Source organism: Euprymna scolopes, chromosome 44, assembly GCF_053919585.1.
Source record: "Euprymna scolopes isolate OS-2025 chromosome 44, ASM5391958v1, whole genome shotgun sequence".
Lineage (NCBI taxonomy): Eukaryota > Metazoa > Mollusca > Cephalopoda > Sepiida > Sepiolidae > Euprymna > Euprymna scolopes.
Genome location: NC_136525.1, coordinates 28,354,544 through 28,378,461, shown reverse-complemented (window position 1 = coordinate 28,378,461; position 23,918 = coordinate 28,354,544). Strand labels below are relative to the sequence as shown.

At 34.6% G+C, this 23,918-nt stretch overlaps 2 protein-coding genes across 2 annotated transcripts in view; one reads left to right on the top strand and one right to left on the bottom strand.

Moving 5' to 3' along the window:
* The window catches only part of LOC145268753 (GPI ethanolamine phosphate transferase, stabilizing subunit-like), a 46,002-nt gene extending 29,762 nt beyond the window's left edge, over nucleotides 1-16,240 (top strand). The window contains exons 4-5 of the mRNA XM_080124348.1: nucleotides 14,807-14,915; nucleotides 16,052-16,240. Of these exons, the coding sequence (XP_079980474.1) occupies nucleotides 14,807-14,915; nucleotides 16,052-16,162 (220 nt within the window). The 3' untranslated portion in view covers nucleotides 16,163-16,240. The remainder of the gene's footprint in view (nucleotides 1-14,806; nucleotides 14,916-16,051) is intronic.
* LOC145268752 (uncharacterized) lies at nucleotides 11,930-22,420 on the bottom strand. Its single transcript, XM_080124347.1, has 2 exons — nucleotides 17,160-22,420; nucleotides 11,930-17,074 (listed from the first exon to the last, which is right to left on the bottom strand). Exon 1 carries the CDS (start codon nucleotides 19,016-19,018, stop codon nucleotides 18,284-18,286), a length of 735 nt encoding a protein of 244 aa, XP_079980473.1. The 5' UTR covers nucleotides 19,019-22,420; the 3' UTR covers nucleotides 11,930-17,074; nucleotides 17,160-18,283.
* Nucleotides 22,421-23,918: the final 1,498 nt, after the last annotated feature.

Sequence of the window (23,918 nt, the reverse complement as noted above, 5' to 3'; positions counted from 1 at the left end):
GGACATTACTGTGTAGATATTCTTGGTAGTGGTTATCATACAAGAAACTCCCATTCCGATGTGCTAATTGTTGATAACATGACCAATAAAGAAAAAATAAAAAGTTTAGAAAAACTGCACAGGCAGTTTGGACATGCCTCAGCTGAGAAATTAAAACTGCTATTAAAGTCTGCTGGCTCAGATGTTGTGGAGGTGGCTAAAATTTTTTCCAAAATTTTAGCCACCGCCACAACATCTGTGTATTGTGAAATATGTAGGAAGTATAGAAAACCTGCACCAAGATCAGTTGTTGGTTTTTCCTTAGCTAATGACTACAACCATACTGTAGCCATGGATCTTCATCAACTCGAACCTAACCTATGGTATTTGCATATCATAGATGAATTTTCCCGGTTCAGTGCGGGTTGCATCACTAACACTAAGCAGTCATCTAAAATTGTAAAAAAATTCATTCAATGCTGGATTAGTATCCATGGAGCACCAAAACGAATGTTCAGTGATCTGGGAGGTGAGTTCGACAATGCTGAAATGAAAGATATGGCTGAAAATTTTAACATAGACATCTCTACCACTGCTGCATATTCACCCTGGAGTAATGGTCTATTGGAACGACACAATCAGATACTAACTGAAATATTATTGAAGTTGAGGTTCGACTACACTCTGGATTGGGAAACAGCACTAAATTGGGCCATTATGGCAAAGAATTCGTTACAAAACGTACATGCATATAGCCCTTATCAGATAGTTTTTGGAAGAAATCCAAACATTCCCACGATCCTTATTGATAAACCACCTGCACTAGAAGGGACCACCACAAGTGAAGTTGTAAAAAACAACATAAATGGACTGCATGCTGCAAGACAAGCTTTTATCAAAGCCAAATCATCTGAGAAAATTAGGAGGGCCTTAAGGAAACAAACGCGCCCCACACCTGATCTCTGCTCACCGGGGGAATAAAGTTTATTACAAAAGACCAGACAATCAAGAATGGAAGGGTCCAGGTGTTGTCATTGGTCAGGATGGTCCTATGGTATTTGTCAGACATGGTGGAATGCTTGTGAGAGTACATAAATGCAGATTGCGTTTGTGTAACTCACCACTTGCGGATGTAAACTCTAATGAAATTTCAGTAGCATCAAAAACCTCTGATAGCCAGGACTATAATTATGAAACATCTGATGAGGAATATACTGAAACAGCTGAGGTTGGGACAAAAAATGACCCACAACCCGATCCTATAGCCAAGATAAAGCCTGGTAACATCATCACATACAACCAAAAGGGAAGCAATGGGCAAATACAGGCGGAAATAATAAGTCGGGCTGGAAAAGAAACAAACATTGGTTTAATGTGAAAATCCAAAGGCCAGTAAACTTGGAGAATGAAGAGATGTCGGTAGATTTAAGTAAAGTCACGGATCTTAATGTGGCAGAACCACTGATAGGACCCACAGAAGGAGACACTATAATGATAGTGACAGGTAGAGAATTCGATGAGGCCAAGAAAAGAGAACTTGACAGCTGGAAACAAAACAATGTTTTTACTGAAATAGATGATGCAGCACAGAAATGCATATCTACGCGCTGGGTGTGTAGTTTAAAAAACACACCTAATGGGGTTATGCAAAAAGCAAGGCTGGTCGCTAGAGGTTTTGAAGAACCCGAGAATGGCATTCAAAAGGATTCACCGACATGTGCTCATGAATCCTTAAGACTTATTATGACATTAACAGTCCAAAATCAATGGGGTCTACACTCCATAGACATAAAAACTGCCTTTTTGCAGGGTCACACTATGGATAGGGAAGTATACATCAGACCACCCAAAGAAGCTTTCAGTGACAAGATATGGCGGCTAAATAAGTGCGTTTATGGACTGAGTGATGCTTCTCTGCAGTGGTATAATAAAGTGAAATCAGTTATGATTGAAAATTTAAGAATTCAGGTGATCGCTCATCCCCCTCTCAGTACAGGCCAATAAGTCTCCTGTGCGTCATGAGTAAGTTGCTGGAATCTGTGTTAAATACAGAAGTAATCAATCATCTCAACAAAAATAACCTTCTTAGTGACACTCAATATGGTTTCCGTTCTGCTAGATCTACAGCAGATGTGCTTACAGTTATGTCTCATAGGATTAGCAAATCTCTCGATGGAGGCAACCTTTCTAGGGCAATTGCTCTTGACATATCTAAGGCCTTTGATAGGGTATGGCATAAAGGTTTACTTCATAAGATCTCTAGCTATGGTATTGCTGGAAATGTCTTCTCAATTATTAAATCATTTCTTTCTGATAGGTTCATAAGAGTAGTAGTTGAGGGGCAAAAATCAGAAGCTCACAGTATTAATGCCGGTGTCCCTCACGGGTCCATCCTGGGCCCAACTCTTTTCCTGATCTACATTAATGATCTTCCAAATCACATCCTTACATCATTTGTAGACATCTATGCTGACGACACTACCATTTATGGTAGCACATCTAAGACAGTAAACGACCAAGATCTCTCCAATTCTCTCTCCTCTGATCTTGAGCACGTAGTACAATGGGGTAAAGAATGGCTGGTTACTTTTAATGCATCTAAAACCAAGCTTCTCTCTTTACATCATCAACATTCTGATCCACATCTGACATCAATTGAAATGAATGGCTCTCGTCTTCAGGAGGCCTCAAGTTTTGACAAACTTCTTGGCTTGACCATTACTCCTGATCTTAAATGGAACACGTACATCAAATCTGTTGCCAAGGCCGCTGGAAAAATGGTGGGATCTTTCTATCGATCCAGTAGATATCTCACTGCTGATGCTATTCTCTATCTATATAAGAGCAAGGTACGTCCAAGGATGGAATACTGTTGCCACATCTGGGCAGGAGCTGCTAGAAAGGACTTGTCCTGCCTTGATAGAGTTCAAAATAGACTTCGTAGCCTCGTAGGAGATGTCCTTTTCTCTTCCTTGCAACCTCTATCTCACAGAAGAGATGTTGGGAGTTTGTCTCTGATGTATCGTTATTTTCATGGAAAGTGTTCGACTGAGCTTCAATCTATGGTCCCCCCTCGCCAAACTTTCACAAGAAACACTCATCTAGCTGTAAACACTATCAATAATTCCCCCCACTCTTTATCTGTGCCTAAACCTAAACGTAGATTCCATGAACAAAGCTTCTTTCTTAGAACTGCACGCCTGTCGAATTGTCTTCCGTTTTCCTGCTGACTACAATATGGTTGTCTTCAAGTCTAACGTAAATAAGTTCTTGATGAGCCGTTCCATATAAGTTATCAAATTTACCAAATTTTCATTACTAATGATTACTATATTGTCCAATTTCTACTGTACACTCTTTAACCCTTATCCTTGAGTGGCCTCTGGGCCTTGATAATGTGGTGATGCCTATGTAAAAAAAAAAAATGGCGGTGTAATGTCCCAAATGGACCCTACAGTTTTCTACTGCATTAGTAAATCTGGTAACCTAGCTGGAGTTTTGGCGTGTCATGTAGATGACTTCATTTGGTCAGGTGACCAGACATTCAACAATACCATCAGCAAAATATGCAGCGCATTTAAAATTTGAAAAGAGGATAGTAAGGCCTTCAAATACTGTGGAATTGAGCTTAATTGCTACGGTCCAGAAATATTAATAAACCAAAACAAATATACCGACAGTATATCATCCATTCCAATAGATTGTTCAAGGACCATGGAAAAAGAATCACCGCTAACAGAAATTGAGATAAATTCACTCAGATCCAAGATCGGCCAATTGTTGTGGTTAGCGCATCAGAGCCGACCGGACTTATTATTTGATGTCTGTAGTCTAGCGACTAATATTAACCATAGCACCATAAAGGACCTGATAACTGCCAACAAAATTATTGGAAAAGCTAAGGGCATCCAAGCTATCATTGAAATATCAACATCTTGGTGACATTGATCAGTTACATTTGATGATATTTAGTGATGCCGCTTTGGGAAATCTACCTGATGGTGGAAGTCAGGGAGGTTATGTCATATTCCTCACTGGGACATCTGGGAAAGTCTCACCGATCTGGTGGAACTCAAAGAAAATCAGACGGATTGTCCACAGTACCTTAGCTGCAGAAACAATTTCAATGTCTGAAGCTATTGATATGGCTGTCTTCATCTCCACCGTGTTTGGTGAATTGACAACAGGAAGAACAAATCGCAAGAGTCTACCTATAATTTGTGTCAGTGATTGTAAATCTTTCTATGAAACGGTCAAATCAACAAAATCTGTCAAAGAAAAACGATTATGGATCGAAATCAGTGGTATTAAGGAACTTGTGGAAAATGAACAGATTGAAGAGTTCCAATGGCAAGAGACAGGAAGACAATTGGCAGACTGCCTCACTAAACGGGGTGCATCCCCTTGGTTATTGAGAAGCGTCTTACAACAAAGCAGTTTGAATGATTGAAATTAAAAATCAAAAAAGAAAAAAAAAACTTTTAAAGATGAATTTAAGTTGTCTCCCTTTATATTGGCATTAATATGCATATAATTTTTTAAGTTATCTCCCTTATAAAAAGGCAGAGTTAACGAACTTTTCTTTTCAATATGGCGTCGTAATGTTTATGTGTTTGTTAACCGTTAAACTCTAATCGTGAATGTGTTGCATATTTATTCAATTAATGTATTAGCTGCCGTAATAAATTATATATTGTTTATATATATACCGTCGGAGTTGGATTATTTTACTGGTTAAGCTCCAGAAATATTTTCTTCACCTCAAGAAGCGTAATTTTATTTCAAACGAGGTATACCGCAGAATTAGACCAGTGGGATGACAAAGACCACGCATGTACGGATTACCGAAAATTCATAAGGTAGACGCTCCCCTTCGTCCTATTTTGTCGATGGTCGGTTCGGCGCAGCATGAATTAGCCAAATGGCTTGTAGAGATCTTACAGCCAGTTTCAAAACATTATTCGAGCCATTGTGTTTTGGATTCTTTTGAATTTTCTTCCCGTATCCGAGACTTAGAACTGAATAGTTCTAATAATTATCTTGTGTCTTTTGATATTTGTAGTTTGTTCACAAATGTCCCCTTGGACGAAACTATTGACATTTGTTGTGACTACCTATATTGTGGCCCTTAATCGTGTCCCCCCTTCCCAGAACCGGTGTTTGTTGAGCTGATGGAATTAGCCACGAAGGCTGTTTCCTTTAGCTTTGACAACCTGATTTACCGACAAGTAGATGCCATTTCGATGGATAGTCCCTTAGGTCCCATTTTGGCTAACATTTTCGTAGGTTTTTGGGAAGATCATCTTTTTACTAAGATCTCCCCGCTGTCTTTTTACACGCGTTACGTCGATGATACTTTTGCCTGTTTCTCTTTACATGACGACTCTGTAATATTTTTGAGGTCTTAAATAGCTTACATCCAGCTCTCCTATTCACTATGGAATGCGAAGTCGATCATTCCTTACCCTTTTTAGATGTCATGATATCCAAAGATTATATGAAGTGTTGCTTTGAGACTGTTATCTACACAAAACCCACCTTTACAGGCCTTTACATTAAGTGGAACTCTTTTACTCCACTTAAGAGAAAGATCACTCTTATTAAATCCCTTACTCACCGTGCACTTATGATTTGCTCGACTTCTAAGTTAGATGCCGAATTAGAAAAACTACTTAATATCTTTCTTGATAATGGCTACCCCCGACATATTGTTAGTAAGATAATTTCTAACAAGGTCGGGGACTTTAATACTAATAGATTCATAGGCCCTTCCCGGTGTCCGATTTACCTAAAGTTGCCATGGTTGGGTTCAGCAGGTGATAACATCATCAAAAAGATTGTTCACCAGACCCATAGTTGTTTCCCCGCCACTTTAGTCCGCCCTGTTTTTACCGCTCGGAAATTCTTTTCTTCCTTTCAGAAAGATGTTTTGCCCACCATTCAAAGTAGTCTTGTCGTCTATAAATTTAAGTGTCAGTGTGGAGCTGACTACGTGGGCAGAACGAGTCACAGATTGGAGGTCAGAATTTCCCAACATGTCCTTTTATATATACGACGGGGTAGGTTAGACTCGTCTGCATGATCATGTGTTTCTGCTACCGTGATCGGTGATCACCTGACCAGTTCAAATAAATGTGCGAGTGAGTACACACCAGAGTGGTTCTCTATATTTGTTCAACATCTCGGATTTTTGGAGGCCCTTATAATAAACTGTTGCAGACTTGTTCTTTGCAAACAGATGGACCACATACGTTCGTTGAACGTTTTTAAACAGACGCCGCCAGGTTAATTTCTACTCGTTTTTTTTTTGTTTTTTTTTTTCCCCCTCATAGAAATTACTTCATGCCAACATTACTTCATTCCAACATTTACTTCTGAAGACAATCGGCGAAAAGTACTTCAAGTTTCTTGACCGTTCCCCCTTTTCTTTTCTTTCTCCCCCTTTTAGTCGATCTTCTTCCTTTTCAATTTATTTTTCTTACTTTTCATCGATCCTGTTTCCTTTTACATTATAGTCGACCTTTTTTTATAAGGCTTAAAAAAAAAAAAATGCCCCACTTCGCTTTTAAAATATGCATATATATATATATATATATATATATATATGCATATATATATATATATATATAGTAATTTATAAAATATATATTGCGATTAAGCTACACTGAATATTCGGCGTTTCATCCACTCTAGGATTCGTCAGGCTTATGCGCGAATTCTGTGGTTGTTTCTCGTTTTTATATGGTCCTCTTCTGTTGATGATTTTAGTTAGCCAATCAGCTTTCTAGTATCCACCGCGCCCCTTCCTATCAGCCAATGGGCATGCATTTTATCGAACAAAGGATCTGTTTTAGAACTAGGTTAGTGGTTTAAGGCAGACCTTTTTTTTTTATATATAAATATACATATGTGTACATACATATATGCACATATATATACATACATATATGTGTGATCGTTTATGTATATTCATGTTTATTTAATTTATTTATTTGTTTATTTTCTATTGTCTTTGTTAGCTTTAAAGCTATTTTGTATCGCTATCCTAGAGTAAGTTTTATTTTGTGAACACAGTTATTTGCTATTTCTCTTCTACAGTTTAATAGATTTTGGGGTTCTTTAAAGTACAGGATAGCAAATTTTTCATGAAGGCATAATTTACATGGGTTGTCTAAATACTTACACATGGTAGCTTGTCTTATTATTTTCCATTCGACTACCGGCGAATGCCCGCTTTCTTTGAGTTCCCAGTATTTATTCGCTAGTGTTGTTTTTATATGGTGTTTTTTATTGTTGAATGTACTTTTTTGGTCATAGTATCGGGTTTTGAAATTTAAGGAAGTCATGCCTACATAATATTTCTTGTTATTCGGGTTTTCTTTCGCAAATATTGTTGCCTGATAAACTACGCTTTTTGTTAGACATTTATTTTGAACTGGGCAAAGTGTGCGATGTCTACAGTTGCATTTATCTTGTTCGTTATTAGTATTTTTATTTATGGTATGGTTGTTCTTGTCCGGGGTTGATTTGTTGTTATTATTATTATTATTATTATTATTGTTATTATTATTATTTTGTTGCTAATGTTGGTTTTATTTTTGTCATGGTGTATATTTTTTTTATTGTTTATTTTGTTGTTGTTTACATTGTTTTTATTTAGTATTTTGTTATGTGCTTTATCATCTCTAAATTTTCACAACAACTGTAGGATAACTTTAAGGTATTTTTATTGAAGATATATATATATATTTTTATTGAAGATATATATATATATATATATATATATATATATATATAATTTTATGCAGGATACAAAATTTCATTATTGCAATCATGACAGGAAGACTCGTTTTGATGTTCATGAGTAAAAGTGGGAAATGAAAAAAATGAAAAATTATTGGGGGAAGCCAGCTGACCGGTTTCGCCCTCACTCTTTTAAACCAGAAAATTTTGTTTGACCTTTTATGCAATCAAATACAAATAAGTTCACAACCTGAAATTTTCAATACTTTGTCTACCAAATTGAAAAATAATTTATCTTTTTATAAAATGGAATGACTTTTCAAAGTTAAGTTTGAATGCGATAGATGTTAAAAATTTGGTGAAAATAAGAATAAAATCACATTTATGTTTGGAAATTTTAAGATTATATATATTAGTGTTGGGACGATTATTGGGAATTGGAAAAATCGGAACTTTTTGGGGTATTGGAATCGGAAAAATTATAACCTAATTTTCGATTCCCAACCAATTCTTTTCTCTCTTTTTTTAAAATAAAAAAAAAAAATGAAACAAGCACAATTTTTTCATTAGAAGTTGTTCACAACATAAGACTGAGAATAGGTTATAAATCTCATTTACAGATTTAACATTAATTCGCGTTTAATTTCTCATATTTATTGGTCATTTATCGAGAGATAACTTGCCTTTTCCTTTTGCAAATTTTTAGCATCTATTAGCTTAATGACTATATACCCTAACCTGAGGGAGTTCATTCGATTATTAGGTTTTAAATCCTCTGGAAGGTTTGTTTTTTTAATTTGATTGGTGCCCGTACATTATCGGTGTCTCTCGTCACCTTCTTTTAAAGTTTTATGGCACTTCTTTTTGGATGCAAGTGAAAAATATAAATGCAAATCTGTTGAGTTCATCAAAATCTTAGATACATAAAGAGAAAACATTCTGAAGATTTCCTTAATTGAAAAGGAAATTATATCTACATTTAAACTTCAAAAAGAAGAATGGGATTGGGACATTTATTATTGTAATTAACAGAAAAAGAAAAAAAGATGTTAACCAAATATGCAACAAATAAATTTTACCAAAGGCAAGATTCGTCTACATACCTGAACAAATTTATTTTGTGTTTAAACTTCTTTTAAAGTTTGTTTTTGGTGGTGCCCGGAAAACTCGTCCATTATCGTTGCTAGGTAGGAAAACTCGTTCATTAATGATTAAATATCGATTGAACACACATTTTATAACCGTTCTTGAAAGATATACTGATTGTTTTTAAAAGGTACTATATCCCCTATAATATTTTTAAAAATATTTTTACTTGTTTACTGTTGTTTTAAAAAAAATAAAACCGATTTTCTATGTGTTCGTTAGTGGGTTAACTTATTTTAAAGAGTTTATTAAGTTCAAATACTGGACTACGGACTGCATAATATTTTTAAAAGATGTACTTATTTACTGTTGTTTTAGAAAGGGAAAAATCGATTTTTCTACCTAGCTGGCTAAGGTGTTAGTGATTTAATTTATTTTAAAGTGTTTATTCAGTAAAAAAAAAAAAAAAGGAGCGTCCAGTGTTATGTGAGAACGAGAAATAATGTCCAACATGAAGGGATCACTTTTTAGGGGTCTTGATAATAATCTTGATTAATAATCGCTCAAAAATAAAAAAAATAAAGAAAATACTGAGGGAGATTTAGTTTTAAAAAGAGTCCCGATGCCCCAAAAGAAAATAAATTTTAATATTTTTTAAAAATATTAACGTTTTATTTAATAGTTATTTTATTATAAATATTTATGCATAATAATCTGAAAAAAGTAAATAAAATTTTACCGTTGCCATATTTACTTAAATTCAATTTATTTTTTAAATCTTGAAAATAGAAACTTAATTCAAAGATTTAATCGCTGGCAGGCGGCAACTGCTTTGATTTTTATTTATTTACTTATTTTTATTTATTTTATTTTATTTATTTATTTTTTTTTTTGACCAAAACGATTTTTAATTGTTAGAAAACAAAGAAAATCGGCAAAATTGAATTACAAATTTACATTTACAAATAATCTAATAGAACTTTTTTTTTAGGAATGTTGGGTTTGTTTACAATAGACTTTAAAACGTTTACTCAGTTTGAAAAACAAGTAGTGTTGAGTGTCACGTGAGAATAAGAAAAAAATGAACGCCACAATAGGGTCATATCTTTTGAGTCTCGATAATGACTTAAAAATAAATAAAAAAAACAAATTACTGGTAAAGATCCACCCAATAAAAGTTACTGGCCGTGCTGAAATAATAACATTATTTAGAAAGCCTCCCTTAACATGAAGAAGAAAGTTCTTGTTAACTATTCTGTACTTCACCTAACAATTAAATAAATAAACTTGGGAAATTGAAAATCTCGCCCAAAGTTATATTACTGATGAAGTTTAATATCAGGAAAAGAAAAAATACATATATACTTTCTATAAATTACTAATTAGCTTTACCTACGTATTAAGCACTTTTGAAGTAAATACTTAAAGCTTACACATAAAGTTATACTTTTGTATATTAATTTTATGTGAGTAAATGAAGTAGTTATATATATATATAGAGAGAGAAAATAAAAAAGGAACAAACTGTATTATGTGTTCACCAACGTTTCGTCTTTATTTCGAGACTTCCTCTTTCTTTCTTTCACCCAGAGGAAGTCTCGAAATAAAGACGAAACGTTGGTGAACACATAATACGGTTTGTTCCTTTTTTATTTTCTCTATTTTGTCGGAATACTATTTCCATTATTTTCATCATATATATATATATATATATATATATATACAAATTTGATAAAGTAAACACATGCATTAAGTTTCTACTTAGAATAATGTTTTTTTACTCTCTCCCCCCAAATGGAGATAGATTCCTCTCCAATGGGTTTATTAACAATTGCATGGTCTCTTAGTTCAGTTTGTCTCAAAACTTTCATTGTGTGAAAACTTGAATTTGTTCTTGCTCTGAATGTTTTCAAAAATACATGTAAATTTTCTTCACTCTAAAATATACATTAAATTACAAAATTACAATATGATAATTCTATCATGGAAGCTTTTTTCATGGTGATTCAATTTCTAAATGATTGCATTATATCACCTCATTGCAAAACGTACATGTATTTTTTTTTTTTTAACTATTTTTCAACCTAAACAAGACATGTTGCCACTTGGGATTTGGGATCATGATAACAGGAGACTGAGGAGTTGAGCAGCAAGATGTCCGTTTCAAATATATTTGAACTTCTGCCGGTTCATGCAACAGGGAAACAAAAAGAAAAAAAGGGAAATTCCATTCCAAAATTTAGTAGATTGAAAAAAGAAACTATTAGAGTAGAAGGCATCTAGAGACCTCAACAGTAAAGGGGTGCGATTTTGCTGCTTGTCAGGTTAGTCGGGGTTGTGTACATCGAGTAGGCACAAGTGCTATGAGTTCATCAAAGCACATTACATTCAAATAAAACAAACAGAGGTTGTGACATTGTAGCGATGGAGCAAAGGTTGGAGCTTAACCGACGGTGCAAGATTTATTAAATTTGAGACTCTTTTTTGCACCTTTAGAGGAAAAGACTAATGGGCAATGTAACTCTCTCAATCATTTAGAAAATGAATCACCATAGCTTTCATAACCTGTCATTATAAACAAAAAACAACAAAACAGAACTTGTGTGTGGGAACCAAATGATGAGAATCTTTCGTATATGTTTTAACATGTTTGTCATTTAAATGTACATATTTGGCAGGTCATCTGTTCACATTTTTACATTTTACTCTGCCAGATTTTAATCACCTGCCATTAACCTTACCTGATTGCATGCAGGTAGCAACCTGACATTTTTGTAGCTTTCTGAACACAGGTTGAGTTGGCAATAAAATCACTCAGATTTCACTAAGGAGAAAAACATTTGCTATATTTTTTTTTTTTTAAGTATAATTTCGATTGAAACAAGTGAAGCATGCACAGTAAACAAGGCATAAAAAAATGACCAAGTTCAGCCTTTCCCCTTCCCCCATTTAGCCCCAAAAGTCCCCAGGGGATGTCAAATCCTGGTGAAAATGAACAAACAGTGCAGTTTTAGGCCTTAATATTTTAAAGCCCAAAAATGGAGTGTTTTTATTAGCCCTAAAAGAGCCCCTGGGGCACACCCAAGAGTTATCAAAACAAAATTATATAGAAATCAGTTAGTTACAACTTTTCAGAAAGTTTTATTAAAAAACAAGGCATCAATTTTTTTTTAATAAACACAAAAATATCAATTTTAGCCATTTTAATCCAAAAGACACCCCTAGGAGGGGCAACCGGAGTTTTCCCAGAAAATCCATTCTGTTACTTTTTTACTCATATCATGTTTAATGTTTGTGCAAAATTTCAAAAAATTCCAAGGCATATTGAGAAAAGTGCGAACAGACAAACAGACAAGGATGAATTTACAGGTCCACCCTTCTTTTATATTTGAAAAGTTGATAAAATGTGATTCATTCTTACAAAGTTTTCTAGATATTAGTCTCACACACACAAATTATATACAGGGTGACCCCCCCCCCAAAAAAAACGGGCCCACACTCTAATTAGGCCCTGTTTCTTAGTGTTTTGTCTGAATGAAATGAAACTTTGGTCACAACTAGTTTATTATATTCAAAACATCACATGAAAACACTAGGGTCTTTGGCCTTTTTTTTTCCGTTCTACAGCATATGTTCTAGATGGCCTCCATTTAGCTTTTGTTTTTTTTTGGGGGGGGGGTCACCCTGTATATTAGCAGGCCACTCAGCATTGCTTGGTCATAAAATACACTTAAATATATTTTAATTTATGCAGATTTTGTATTTATTAAAGTCAATTCTCTGATGATTATATTGTACCCAATATAGTAGTGATCACCCAGCATCGCCTGTCATAACATATGCTTAAATATGATATTTGAATTTATGTAGATTTCAAAAATAATCAAAAATAATTATATATATATATATATATATATATATATATATATATGATTTGAGTGCCATCAGCTAGAATCAAAACTAAAACTTGCTACTCAGCATTATTTGTTACCATCTGATCTAAATCCGTACGCATATTAAAACAAAAAAAATATTGTCAAAAATATAAATGTATATTTGTGCATGTGTAGAAATAACACCTCCCTTTTTTTCTTTTGAGTTAGTGTAGTATCTGTTCTGTTGTCAGGCATTACCTTATTTGTTTGTCAAATATACTCAGCAAAAATATCATGATCACATATTTTTGCTAGTCTATGTAATGTACGATATTAACAAGAAGATCTGACTTTATCTTGAAGGTGATTTCACACAAAAAACTCTTCTCAAAGATGGCAACTACAATGCATACAATTACAAAACTATATTTATTCTTATCTAAAAAATGCTTTTTAGTAAAAAAAACACATTAATTTGCTTGTATATGTACAAATTTTGCCGGAGGAAGAAATCTTTTTTTGAAAAGAATCTTTCCATCCTCATACACGATTACCAGCTCCCTAGTTGTAAATGATGGGCGCATCCACTTTGAAATGAAGGGGTTAATCCTATCTGGGGACTTGACAGATTTTTGGTTAAGTTTTAGGCATCATTAATTCTCTCCAGAGAATTATCTTGGCTGAGGGAACTGTCATGCTGAAATTGAATGCTAATATAAAATGAGCAAACTACACATTATTCATTTCAGTTGCTGAAGAAACATAATTAATAACAAAAATCTGCCAAGCTGTCTTGAGCATATGCATCCCAATCGAAACAACAAATCTTGATAAGAAAAATGAGACATATCAAATAGAAAGAAACAGAAAAACATATCCCAGGTGACAGTTGATACAGCCTTTTAACTCAGCAGTCTCCAACCATCCTTGTTTATAGTTATACAGACGTTCAGCAGCATCTCTAGCAGCCAATGTCAAATCCGGGGTTGTTTTAATGTCATCATTGGATTTGACATTGGCTGGCACAATGCCTCAATGCATCTTCTTGATTTTACGTCTCTCCACGAGAACCATAAAAGTCGAGTACAAGGTTTTTAAATTAGAGAGCTCCAGCCCCCTCCCCAACCCCACCAAAAAAAGGTGCTCCTCATTGTGCCACATTAATATTTCATGAAATATATTGCATAATCTGTATTTTTGCTACTTTTCTTTGGCAAGAATTGATGTAATAATTTTTTACCCAGATAACACCACAGTAAAATATAGTTAGTTTAGTTATAAAATGATTAAAACAAAACAAAGATTTTGTGTTTCATGATTCTATAATCCTCATTTGACATGAGCAGAAGAAGATAAAAATATAAAGTTCTTCATTTGAACATCTAAATAAAATTGTGTACGACTTATATATCTCGTCTCTCAACTGAAATATTTCTATTAGTTATGTTGACATACTAGTTTTAAACAACATTGAGCTGGATTAGTACCAGATGGGTGACTGTGGGAATACTGGCACTAACACCTCCCTGCAACAACAGCAAAAACCTAACATCATATCTCCTCTGATTGGGATATACATGCGATTAGGAACTGCTTGTGAGATTGATATTCCCTTGACACTTCATCCTTCAATGGAACACAGTTCAATTCACCTAGGATAAATGCTGTTGGCAAACATGTTTGAAGTTAAAACTTTACAATGCACTGATAGTTCATATTGTTGCATATGCAAATGAAACCTGGACTTATATTGGCAGAATATGAAAAAAAGATTAATATCTTTGAAATAAAATATTTAAGAATTATTTTTGGAGTTACTCTGCGAGATAAATTAAAAAGTACAAATGTCACAAAGAAGCTTAAATCTATTAAAAACATTATTTGAAAAAAAGATTTGGATTTCATCTATGTAAAGTAAATATATAAAGATGATTTTGTTGAACCAAGCACCAAAAAGAAAGGCCAACCAGATAAGAGTTGACACTGGCATGCTTCGATTGACAGCTAACCCGACTGGCCAAAGCCTGTGATAATTGTGGTTTTCAAAAGTGTGGCCTGTTTACAAATAAGTATTTACATTTCTCATCCACCAAAATGTCTTCTAACAATTTTTTTTTTTCCAGTCCAGAACTTGGTTGTGAATCAGTGGCTTTAATATTGACCATTTGCAGTATTCTAGGTGCCTGGCTCGGTGCATTCCCCATCCCACTCGATTGGGATCGACCCTGGCAGGTAAGTTGTATTTACAAGCGATATTAAATGTCATTGAATTTGTGAGATGATGCAGAAATTTCTATTTTGTAGTTTTTTTCCCCTCTTCATCTTTATCATCCTCATCATCATTTTATTGTCTCATTTTCCTTGGTCGGGTGTTTTCTGAGAACCTGTCATCTCAATGTCCACACATATTGGTTTTAAAGATGTATTCTATTTAAATTCTGTCATTCGACCAATCTTATTGACAAAAAATAGCAAAATCCTGCAAGTCATGTAAAAAAAAAATACAAAAAATATTACATCTTGAATGTTTGTCTAATGAAAATTAAAACGTAGATCTGATAATTCTGCTTTGTTGACAAACATTTCTCCAAACTTTTATCTCAAGAATCTGAATTAAGGTCAGAAATTCACCAAACATGTTTCAGGAAATTCCACCACTGAAATTACTAATCAGCAGAGTGTTACCACTGTTGACCAAGGAAAGAGTCTATTAGGCATGTGTATGCAGTGTGATGTATGGAAGTGAAACCTGGCAAGTAAGGGTTGAGGACATATGTTGCATGGAGTTATATATGAAAATAAAGAGATGTGTGTCAAAGAGATTTTGGGGGTTAGAAGATGTAGAACAGTTGAGATAGCAAGTTCAGTTCACTTTTTTCCTGAGGCTTATTTTTATCACTTTTATTCGTTTTCCTTGGTCTTCCATTTCCATTAAAGGAATGGTCTTTTTCTGGAGTTTGAAAATGAAAGAGATGCCAAAATCATAAGTTACTAATCAAACTCACAACTTGAGAAACCGAATGAGTGTTTATAGAACAAGCAAATTCACTTGAATAAGAAAAGATGATGAATCTAGAATTCTCTGTATTTTCATTGGTTAAAAAGAATTGAGATTAATGTTTGAAATCTGATTGGAGATAAAGAAACGGAAATGAGACAAATCAGAGAAGCCATCCAATAATTGTGTGCCTCATTTCTTGGCAACAAATTTATTATTTTTATTCCGTAATTGTTTAACTTTAAAAATCCCATCAAAGCAATGGATCAAGTTCCAATCTTTTTTTCATTTAATGGATCAAGTTCCAATCTTTTTTTCATTTAATGTTTAATTCAATCCAATCAATTTTTACTATTTTCTCTTTTTGTAGGTTTGGCCAATCAGTTGTGTTATTGGAACTCTGGCTGGTTACAGTGTTGGATTACTCTTCAGCTCAGCTTGGATTTTTTATAAACTCAACAAAAAAAATAAATTGGTGTAGAAATCAATCATTTTGTATTCTTCACTTTTATGCAATTAAATAAAACTTTATTTTTCACAATATTTACTTTAATTCACACATACACAATAATTTGTTTTGTTTTTTTTTACTAATGAATCATTACTAATTAAAGAAAAACGTTACTTGAGGGTAAGTATTAATGAGATGGGTAGATCGTCAGTTGAATGATGAAGAATATGAAAGGATTGGAAATAATGGAATGAACAAAATTTGATGATTTATGACAGCGCAAATATTTGGGGGCAATATATTTGAAGATTGCCATGTTGCTTGCAGGGAAGATTGAAAGTTTTGTTCACTGAAATTTTGTTTTGATGAAGTGAAAAGTTTTTCTTTTGTGTAAATATTGTTGAACATAAAATTTCTTTGCTTAATTATGCTTTTTTTAATTCTATTCTTTTTCTTTCTGTGTTTAGATAGAAAAAATTTTTTCACTCCTTGGATTTGCCATCAAGTACGTCTTCGTACATTCTGGACTTCCAATATTCGGTTTGTTTTTCTCATGTTTTAACTGAAACATATTTTTTTACAAAACATCCTAAAGTGCTGTTTTATTTAATGCCATGACCAGCAAATTCTTAGCTCGGCTATACTAATTTGCTTCTATCTTTCTTTTCTCTGAAGAGAAGAATAGCATTCTTTGTAACTCAGCGGAATAAGGATTTCTTGAAAATTGTTTTTGGAATATTCTGTCGAATAATGTTTCCTTGTAAATTTTAATTTGCTGTCGAAATTTCTTTTCCTTTTTATATAAGAGGGTTTACAATATGGAATGAGATCTCAAGCAAAATGAAAGTTTAAATTTAACACCAAATAAATGAAATTCCTATTTCAGTCACGTAAATTATTTAGTGAAACAAGTTTCAACATTGCTCTTAAACTTTTTATTTACTAAAACCATGTTTTTAGTTTTTATTTACTAAAACCATGTTTTTAGTTTTTATTTACTAAAACCATGTTTTTAGTTTTTATTTACTAAAACCATGTTTTTAGTTTTTATTTACTAAAACCATGTTTTTAAAAGAAATAATTATGTTTAAGTTAAATTCAAGTTTTATGGTCTCTTGTTTAATAAATAGTTAGGTGAAAGTACAGAATAGTTCGAAAACACCCTCCTCTACCTATGTCAAGAATAGGCTTCTGAATAATAACGTTATTATTTCATCATGGTATCTGTTCTGCATGAATATCAAAATAAAACAAATAGCAAGTTACGTCGTACATACAAAACGACAAAATGAAAACTAAAAAACAAAACAAATCTCTATTTTCATGAACTTGAGCTAGAGTTATTTTTGATTTTTTATAATGAATTTCTATAATAATTATCTTTATAAAGATAGCTACTTTATTTTTCCGACACAGTGTTCATGTGTACATCCATGAGATTTTTTTTCACTAAAACATGGTTTACAAATTAATACAGTTAAAAGAAAAAATAATTCACCATAATAATAAAAAATTCATTTAAATGAATTACGATGAATTATTTGAAAAATATTTAATTTTTCTTTAAAAAAGGTACATAAATATTTATTTGAAAAAAAAAGAAGCACATATCATTTAAGCTTTCTTAAATTTCAAATTTTAATAAACTTTTAAAAAATATCTAAAAAAAATAGTAAAGCTGTATTTCCCTGGCAAAAAATTCCTCGTTTAATTTCATGTGTTCAAATGGAAAATATTCCCTTATTCTTAGAAAAATAAAAGTCACTTTTGGACAATTATTTGTAATTTCCCTCTGCAATTTGATATAACAGAAAGAAGTGTCTTCAGACTTTATTACGTGACTTTAGTGCAAGGGCCATCTTTGCGTAGGTCACAATTTTGCTCATTTCCTTAAACTTGGCAAACGATTGTTATTGTAATCGACCACTAACACCGTCACAGCAACCGGAGAGCCATTGCCAATGCTGATATGAACAACGCTGACCCCACAACACACCAATGAGCCTTGGCCGACAGTAAGTACAGGGATCCTTCGTTTCTTCCATGTGGTGCAATATTCCTTTCGAAGAAGGGTTTGGGTACAGCCGGTGTCAACCAGCGCTGAACGTTCACATCCATCAACTTGAACTGTTACTGCAGGCAGCGCTTTATTCAATGTCGCGTTGGGGAGGGTGCTAGCGCTGCGGCGTCCTCCCCTTGCCCGTTTCCCGGACAATTCCGCGTTATGTGGCCTGGCTTATTGCATTGGTGACACCATATTACTTGTCGTGCTCCATAATTAGGGGTGCGCCTTGTACCGCTTTTGCAGTCTCTGGAAAAGTGGTTGGGGCCACCACAGGTATAGCATCGTAGACCCTTCGTTGGCGAGTTCAGAATGTCAACAGCTGCGGAGACTAGTTCTCGACCGTCTTTCAAGATGTTTCGTGCTCTCGCCAATAACTCCTCCAATCCAATCTCAGTGAGTCTTGACGATGCTCGCAGCAGTCGACTTGCCTCATCCGGAAGTCCCGACAAAAAGGCGCATGCCAATATGCGATCACTTGCACCGCCGAAGGGAGTGGCAAGCTTTTTCAAGTCGGCCATGTAGACATCCACTGTCTCCCCCGGCCCAAGTCGGCGTTCGGAAAACTGCCTCCAGGCGACAAAAGGGTCTGTACCAAATGCCCCGTATAGCGCTTGTGTAATCTGCTCCATGGTCGGATCCTCCCCTAGCTGCTGGTACACGGCATAAGCCCCTTTAGTGAGTCTCAATGGGATAACCATAGCTGGGTCTTTAATCTTGCACAACCGGCAAACGCGCTCAGCCTTTTCCAGCCATTCGACCACCGAGGGACCAGTGGGGGAGCCATCGAATTCCGGAATTAATCTGATGTCAAATTTCTCCATACCAAAGCTGAAATAGCTTGTAATCAGAGTTTTTTTTTCTGTCTGTTTCGATTTACTCAAAACCGCACACACCTCGTCTTCTCATGTATCGTTCTCTTCTTCCTCTTCTACTTCTTGCTCTTTTTCTTCTTTTTTCTTCTCAGTCGTCAGAAGCGTCGTCTTTGTCTTGACTACGTTTTTCCTTCCCCCTTCTTGCTCACAGTGACCCGTTTTTATGCTAAGCTGAACTCTCGTGTGTGCGAGAGAACACGAGATTTTGCGTGATTACTTGGCAATATTAACCGGCCGCCGCCATCTTGCCATTTTTCTTTGGACGTGCCCGCTTTGCAGAGTGCACACCTCGAGCGTTTGTCAGGTAATCCGTCTGTTCGCAATTTATTACACAGTTATATTATAAATAAGCATATGGTGACAGGGAAGAAGTAGACAAACAAAAGTTTAATTTTAAGTGATTACGTGAAAAACAAATTTAAGAAAAACAAAATAAAGAAGTCTTCAGTTCAACAACAGTTTGTCCCTGCTGTTAAAGTTATTCATTTCAGCATAGTCTTTATCAGCAATTCACGTCTTTCTTTGTTGGTAAAATGTCAATATTAGTTATCCTTTGATATTGTTATCAAAAACAACACCACAAGTAATAAGAGTTTGTTTTTTTTTCAATAGGAATAGTTAAGGAAAGCAAGTTAGCAGATTTGTCATCTACTAGTTAATAAAATGTTGTTCCTCTCACATTTAGATTGGATGTTTATTGAGCTGTGCTTTACAGCTTTGTAGATCCTGACATGGTACAGATTTGTCGTCTACTAGTTAGCGATATTGTTCTTTGTCTGCAGCCAACTCATATCTCAGGCAAGCTGTCAAGTCTCCTTGTGTACGTCGTAGTAGCAGCTTCTAGTAGTAGCACCTTTGAAGGATTTGTTGAGCCTCAGGTTGGGGATTTGACCAGTGGTCTGGTGTGGAAGTCAGTATTAGCCGGTGAAGTTGTAGTACTTCTCATCTCTTGGTTTTAATCGAGAGACCCGTGGCCAAACTGGCCAAGGTTAAAGTTGATTGCTCTCCTTGGGTTTGAAATTGGGTTCTCAACTGATAGGGATTCGTGTGGTGTGCGCCGGGCTCTATCAAGCCAGTTTCCTTGGATCAGCTTAGCTCCTTCCTATTTAAACATAAACATAGCAGGTGCCTGGCTCCCACAGCAAGTCGTTTCTGATTGGTCAAAGTTAGATTTTAATAGCCAATCAAACCGTTGGAAATTAACCAGAGTTGAGTCTTTTGGTATTTTGTAAATATTGTTGCTTTTAGCTGCTGCTGCTATTATTTGTCATGGTTGGGCCGTCCTTCTAATTTCATAATGTATTCGCTGCTCCTGCTAACTTATTTTCTTTGCGAGAAAACTTCACAAATTGAAATGAGATCTTGCACTCAATCTTGTAACACTGACGCATGCAATAGATGTTCCATCTTCATATCAATTGAAATCATGATATAATTCCAGAGTGATCGCACGACTTTTCAGAAATACTGTCTTGTTTTTAATAAAAAAAAAAAAAAAAAAAAAAAAAAAAAAAACCAAAAAAATTATTTTTTTGGAGTCCCAAAAGACAATGGAAGTTTGAAATCGGTTTTCCTTCTGATAATAATGTTCTCATTTCACCAAAACTCTGGCTTCAAGTTGTAAATGATACTTTGAATCGTTCTAGCAGTATCAGTACTTCTCCCACCTAAAGCATGCTAGGAGGGACATTTTATAGACAAAAGGAACCTGACCGATTGCTAGTTGAGTCTGAGTTTGAAAATCTGACTGACTTTTATATGTAAATTCAAGCAAAGATTAAAAATCACAGAAATCTTGCGATAAATGTATTTTTTAAAAACTCTACAGTCGTTTTGGTTGTCAATATTCTAGAGATGGTATCTAGCTAAAAGCACCAGTTCCCAGCACCGTAGGGCATTATGCCTATAAACATCGTCTTAAATAAGGAAATGACTTCCAAAGAAAATGTGCATACTATGTTGTTTAAATGATGGAAGACTTATTGAGTTTCTTGAAGATGCATTAGCCTCCTGTGTTGAAAAAAACTTGGAGAGATAAATCTGCTAGAATGATTGTGTGAAGAACGTGAGGTATAAACTGTATTGAATTAGAAATGAAAAAACATGGTGTTAGTTTTGCAGAGATAAAATGATTGAAGTTAATCATGTAAGTGAATCATTTTTACAATTCAGATCTGTTTACGCATGAGCATGTGACTTGAGTGAAGATGCAACAGATGAGTTTTATAACAGCTTTATTGCAATCTCGTAAGGTTGAGGAGAACATACTTGCTGTTGCGAGAGATTGGAATGGTCATGTTACAAAGAACCCTGGTTATTTTGAGAATGCGCAGAGGAAACGGTAATAGGAATACAGGAGAAAGAATTTGGTCATACAATCGACATGTTGGTTACAAGGAAAACCGAAATCCATCTCGTTACATGTGAATCAGGTACAAAGTTACAACTAGATTCTCTGCTGGTTTGGAAAAACCAGCAAAAAACATTTTAGTGATGAAGAAATTGTGAATCAGTTATTTTGAATTTCATCTGATGAAACGCATGGAGGTTGAACAAAGTACATAACAGAGTTCAAATGATGATGCATTTGGTTACCAGATCTACTACAGGAAATGTGGAAGATGCTGAAGGATACACTGTTGGATGTAACAGATGGACGGAAAAGCCTTCAAGATATAGGATGACATATCAGTGTACTGAGGAAGCTGAGAAGTAAGGTAAAGAGGGAAGCAAAGAAGGAGGCTGAGCAAGTCGGGTTTCCAGATATACTACAAAGGAATATCTAAAAAATGGACTATTCTACAGAGATGACAACGACATAGTTCTTGCTGGGGAAAAATACAACAAATGACCAGAACAATGGAAATGTCATGATGAGAAATTGTTGAATACTAAGTTTCGATTGAACCGAAAAAAAAATTGCAGAATCTGATCCAGCCATAAGAATTGATGAAGAAATGATATGAGAATCTGCAATACAAATATTTCTTCATTTCTTTTCCTCCCTTACTTTCCCTCTTTGCCCTTTGACAAATCTCAAATGGGTTTATTTTTTCTGGAGAGTTTTCATGAAAACTCTCCAGAAAAAATACTTAGAAACTGTTTACCGAAATTCCATTCATATACCTTATATACCTATATTCACGCAGATATATAAACAAATATTCATTCAAGTCTACTTGCACACAAAGATTTAGATGCTTTTCTAAAGAATGATTCCAACAGTTTTTAAAAGCACAACACAGAAGGACACGAATTTGTGAAACTATAGAATACCACCCCCACCTACAACCACTGGGAGATATTATAAAATGAATAACAGTAAAAGGACACGAAAGAAAAACATTAAAAGCCATGCCATGACAATTAGCTGTTAATAACCTGTGGAGATATTTGAAAAGATGCTGAAGAAAAATGGTTATCTCTAGTTTCTGGTGAAAGTAAACCAAGAAAAACTTAGATTTTAGGGGAAAGTTACCGTTATTCAAAAGTTGCCGATATTCAAAAGTTGCCGATATTCAAAAGTTGCCGTTATTCAAAAGTTGCCGTTATTCAAAAGTTGCCGATATTCAAAAGTTGCCGATATTCAAAAGTTGCCGATATTCAAAAGTTACCGTTATTCAAAAGTTGCCGTTATTCAAAAGTTGCCGATATTCAAAAGTTACCGATATTCAAAAGTTACCGTTATTCAAAAGTTGCTGGTTTTTAAAAAGTTACCGTTATTCAAAAGTTGCCGGTATTCAAAAGTTACCGTTATTCAAAAGTTGCTGGTTTTTAAAAAGAGAATGATAACAGTAACAAAGGAAGAAGAGTTGCAAATGAGTCTTAACTGCGATTCCAAAGTTGCAAGATTAGAGCTCAAACTTAAAGACGCTAATGACATGTGTTGCATTCATATAATGTCTGTGTTGTCCTTTTTTTATGCATGTAAACTGGCTTTTCCCATGACAACTGACAACACTAGAATCTCAACACAACCATAAGAAGATAAGCCATGGAACATGAGTTTGAGGTAAGAGTGTTAGCTGAAGATGTGGTTATAGTCACACAAAATCCTTTGATACAAGGGAAACCATGCAGTTTGGAATTGAAATCGTTTGTAACACTAATCCTATACCGTGTCAATCATATCTTGTGTTTCGACAACCATTTGTTTGCGATTATTACTTTTTTCCAATGCAGCACATTAAGTTTGCAAGAAGGTTTAAAAACTGAATGACTCGTAGAATTCTAAAATATCTTACTTTATATTTTAAAGTTTTTTACTATTCAAAATGTCTGCCGATTCTTCAGAGATTAAAAAAATCTGACTCCTAACATTCTTATGAGTTTGATTTTAACCAAAAACTGATTCCACAACCTACACGAGTGGTGCATATATTGGCAACGAGTAATTCACTGTTTATATCAAAATGTAATAATGACTGAAATAAACAATGGATGTAGATAGATTTCGAATTGGATTGTGTGTACGTTGAGGAGTGGCCATGGCTTTTTGTAACAGTTTGTAGATTAGTGTTTTGTAGCAGTTTTACAACAGTGGTTAGGGTTAAGGTTAGGAGGGTTGCTGAATACTTGACCAAAGTTCATGGTTGGGAAAACTTGAAGACGGCTCGTGGCTTGCATGGTGAAATGAACTGATCAACCAAATGAAAAACACAGTCTCAACAGTAGATGCAGACTTTACCGTTCAAAGGGTCAGGGGTGGGGCACGCGCGTACACAGAGACAAAGAATATATACAGAATTAGTCAGAGTCAGTTTTATTTTTATACTTGTGAACCTGCCAACAGTCACTAATGCAGAAAAGACTATGTTACGGTCAAAACCAGAGAATGTAGCAAAGATCC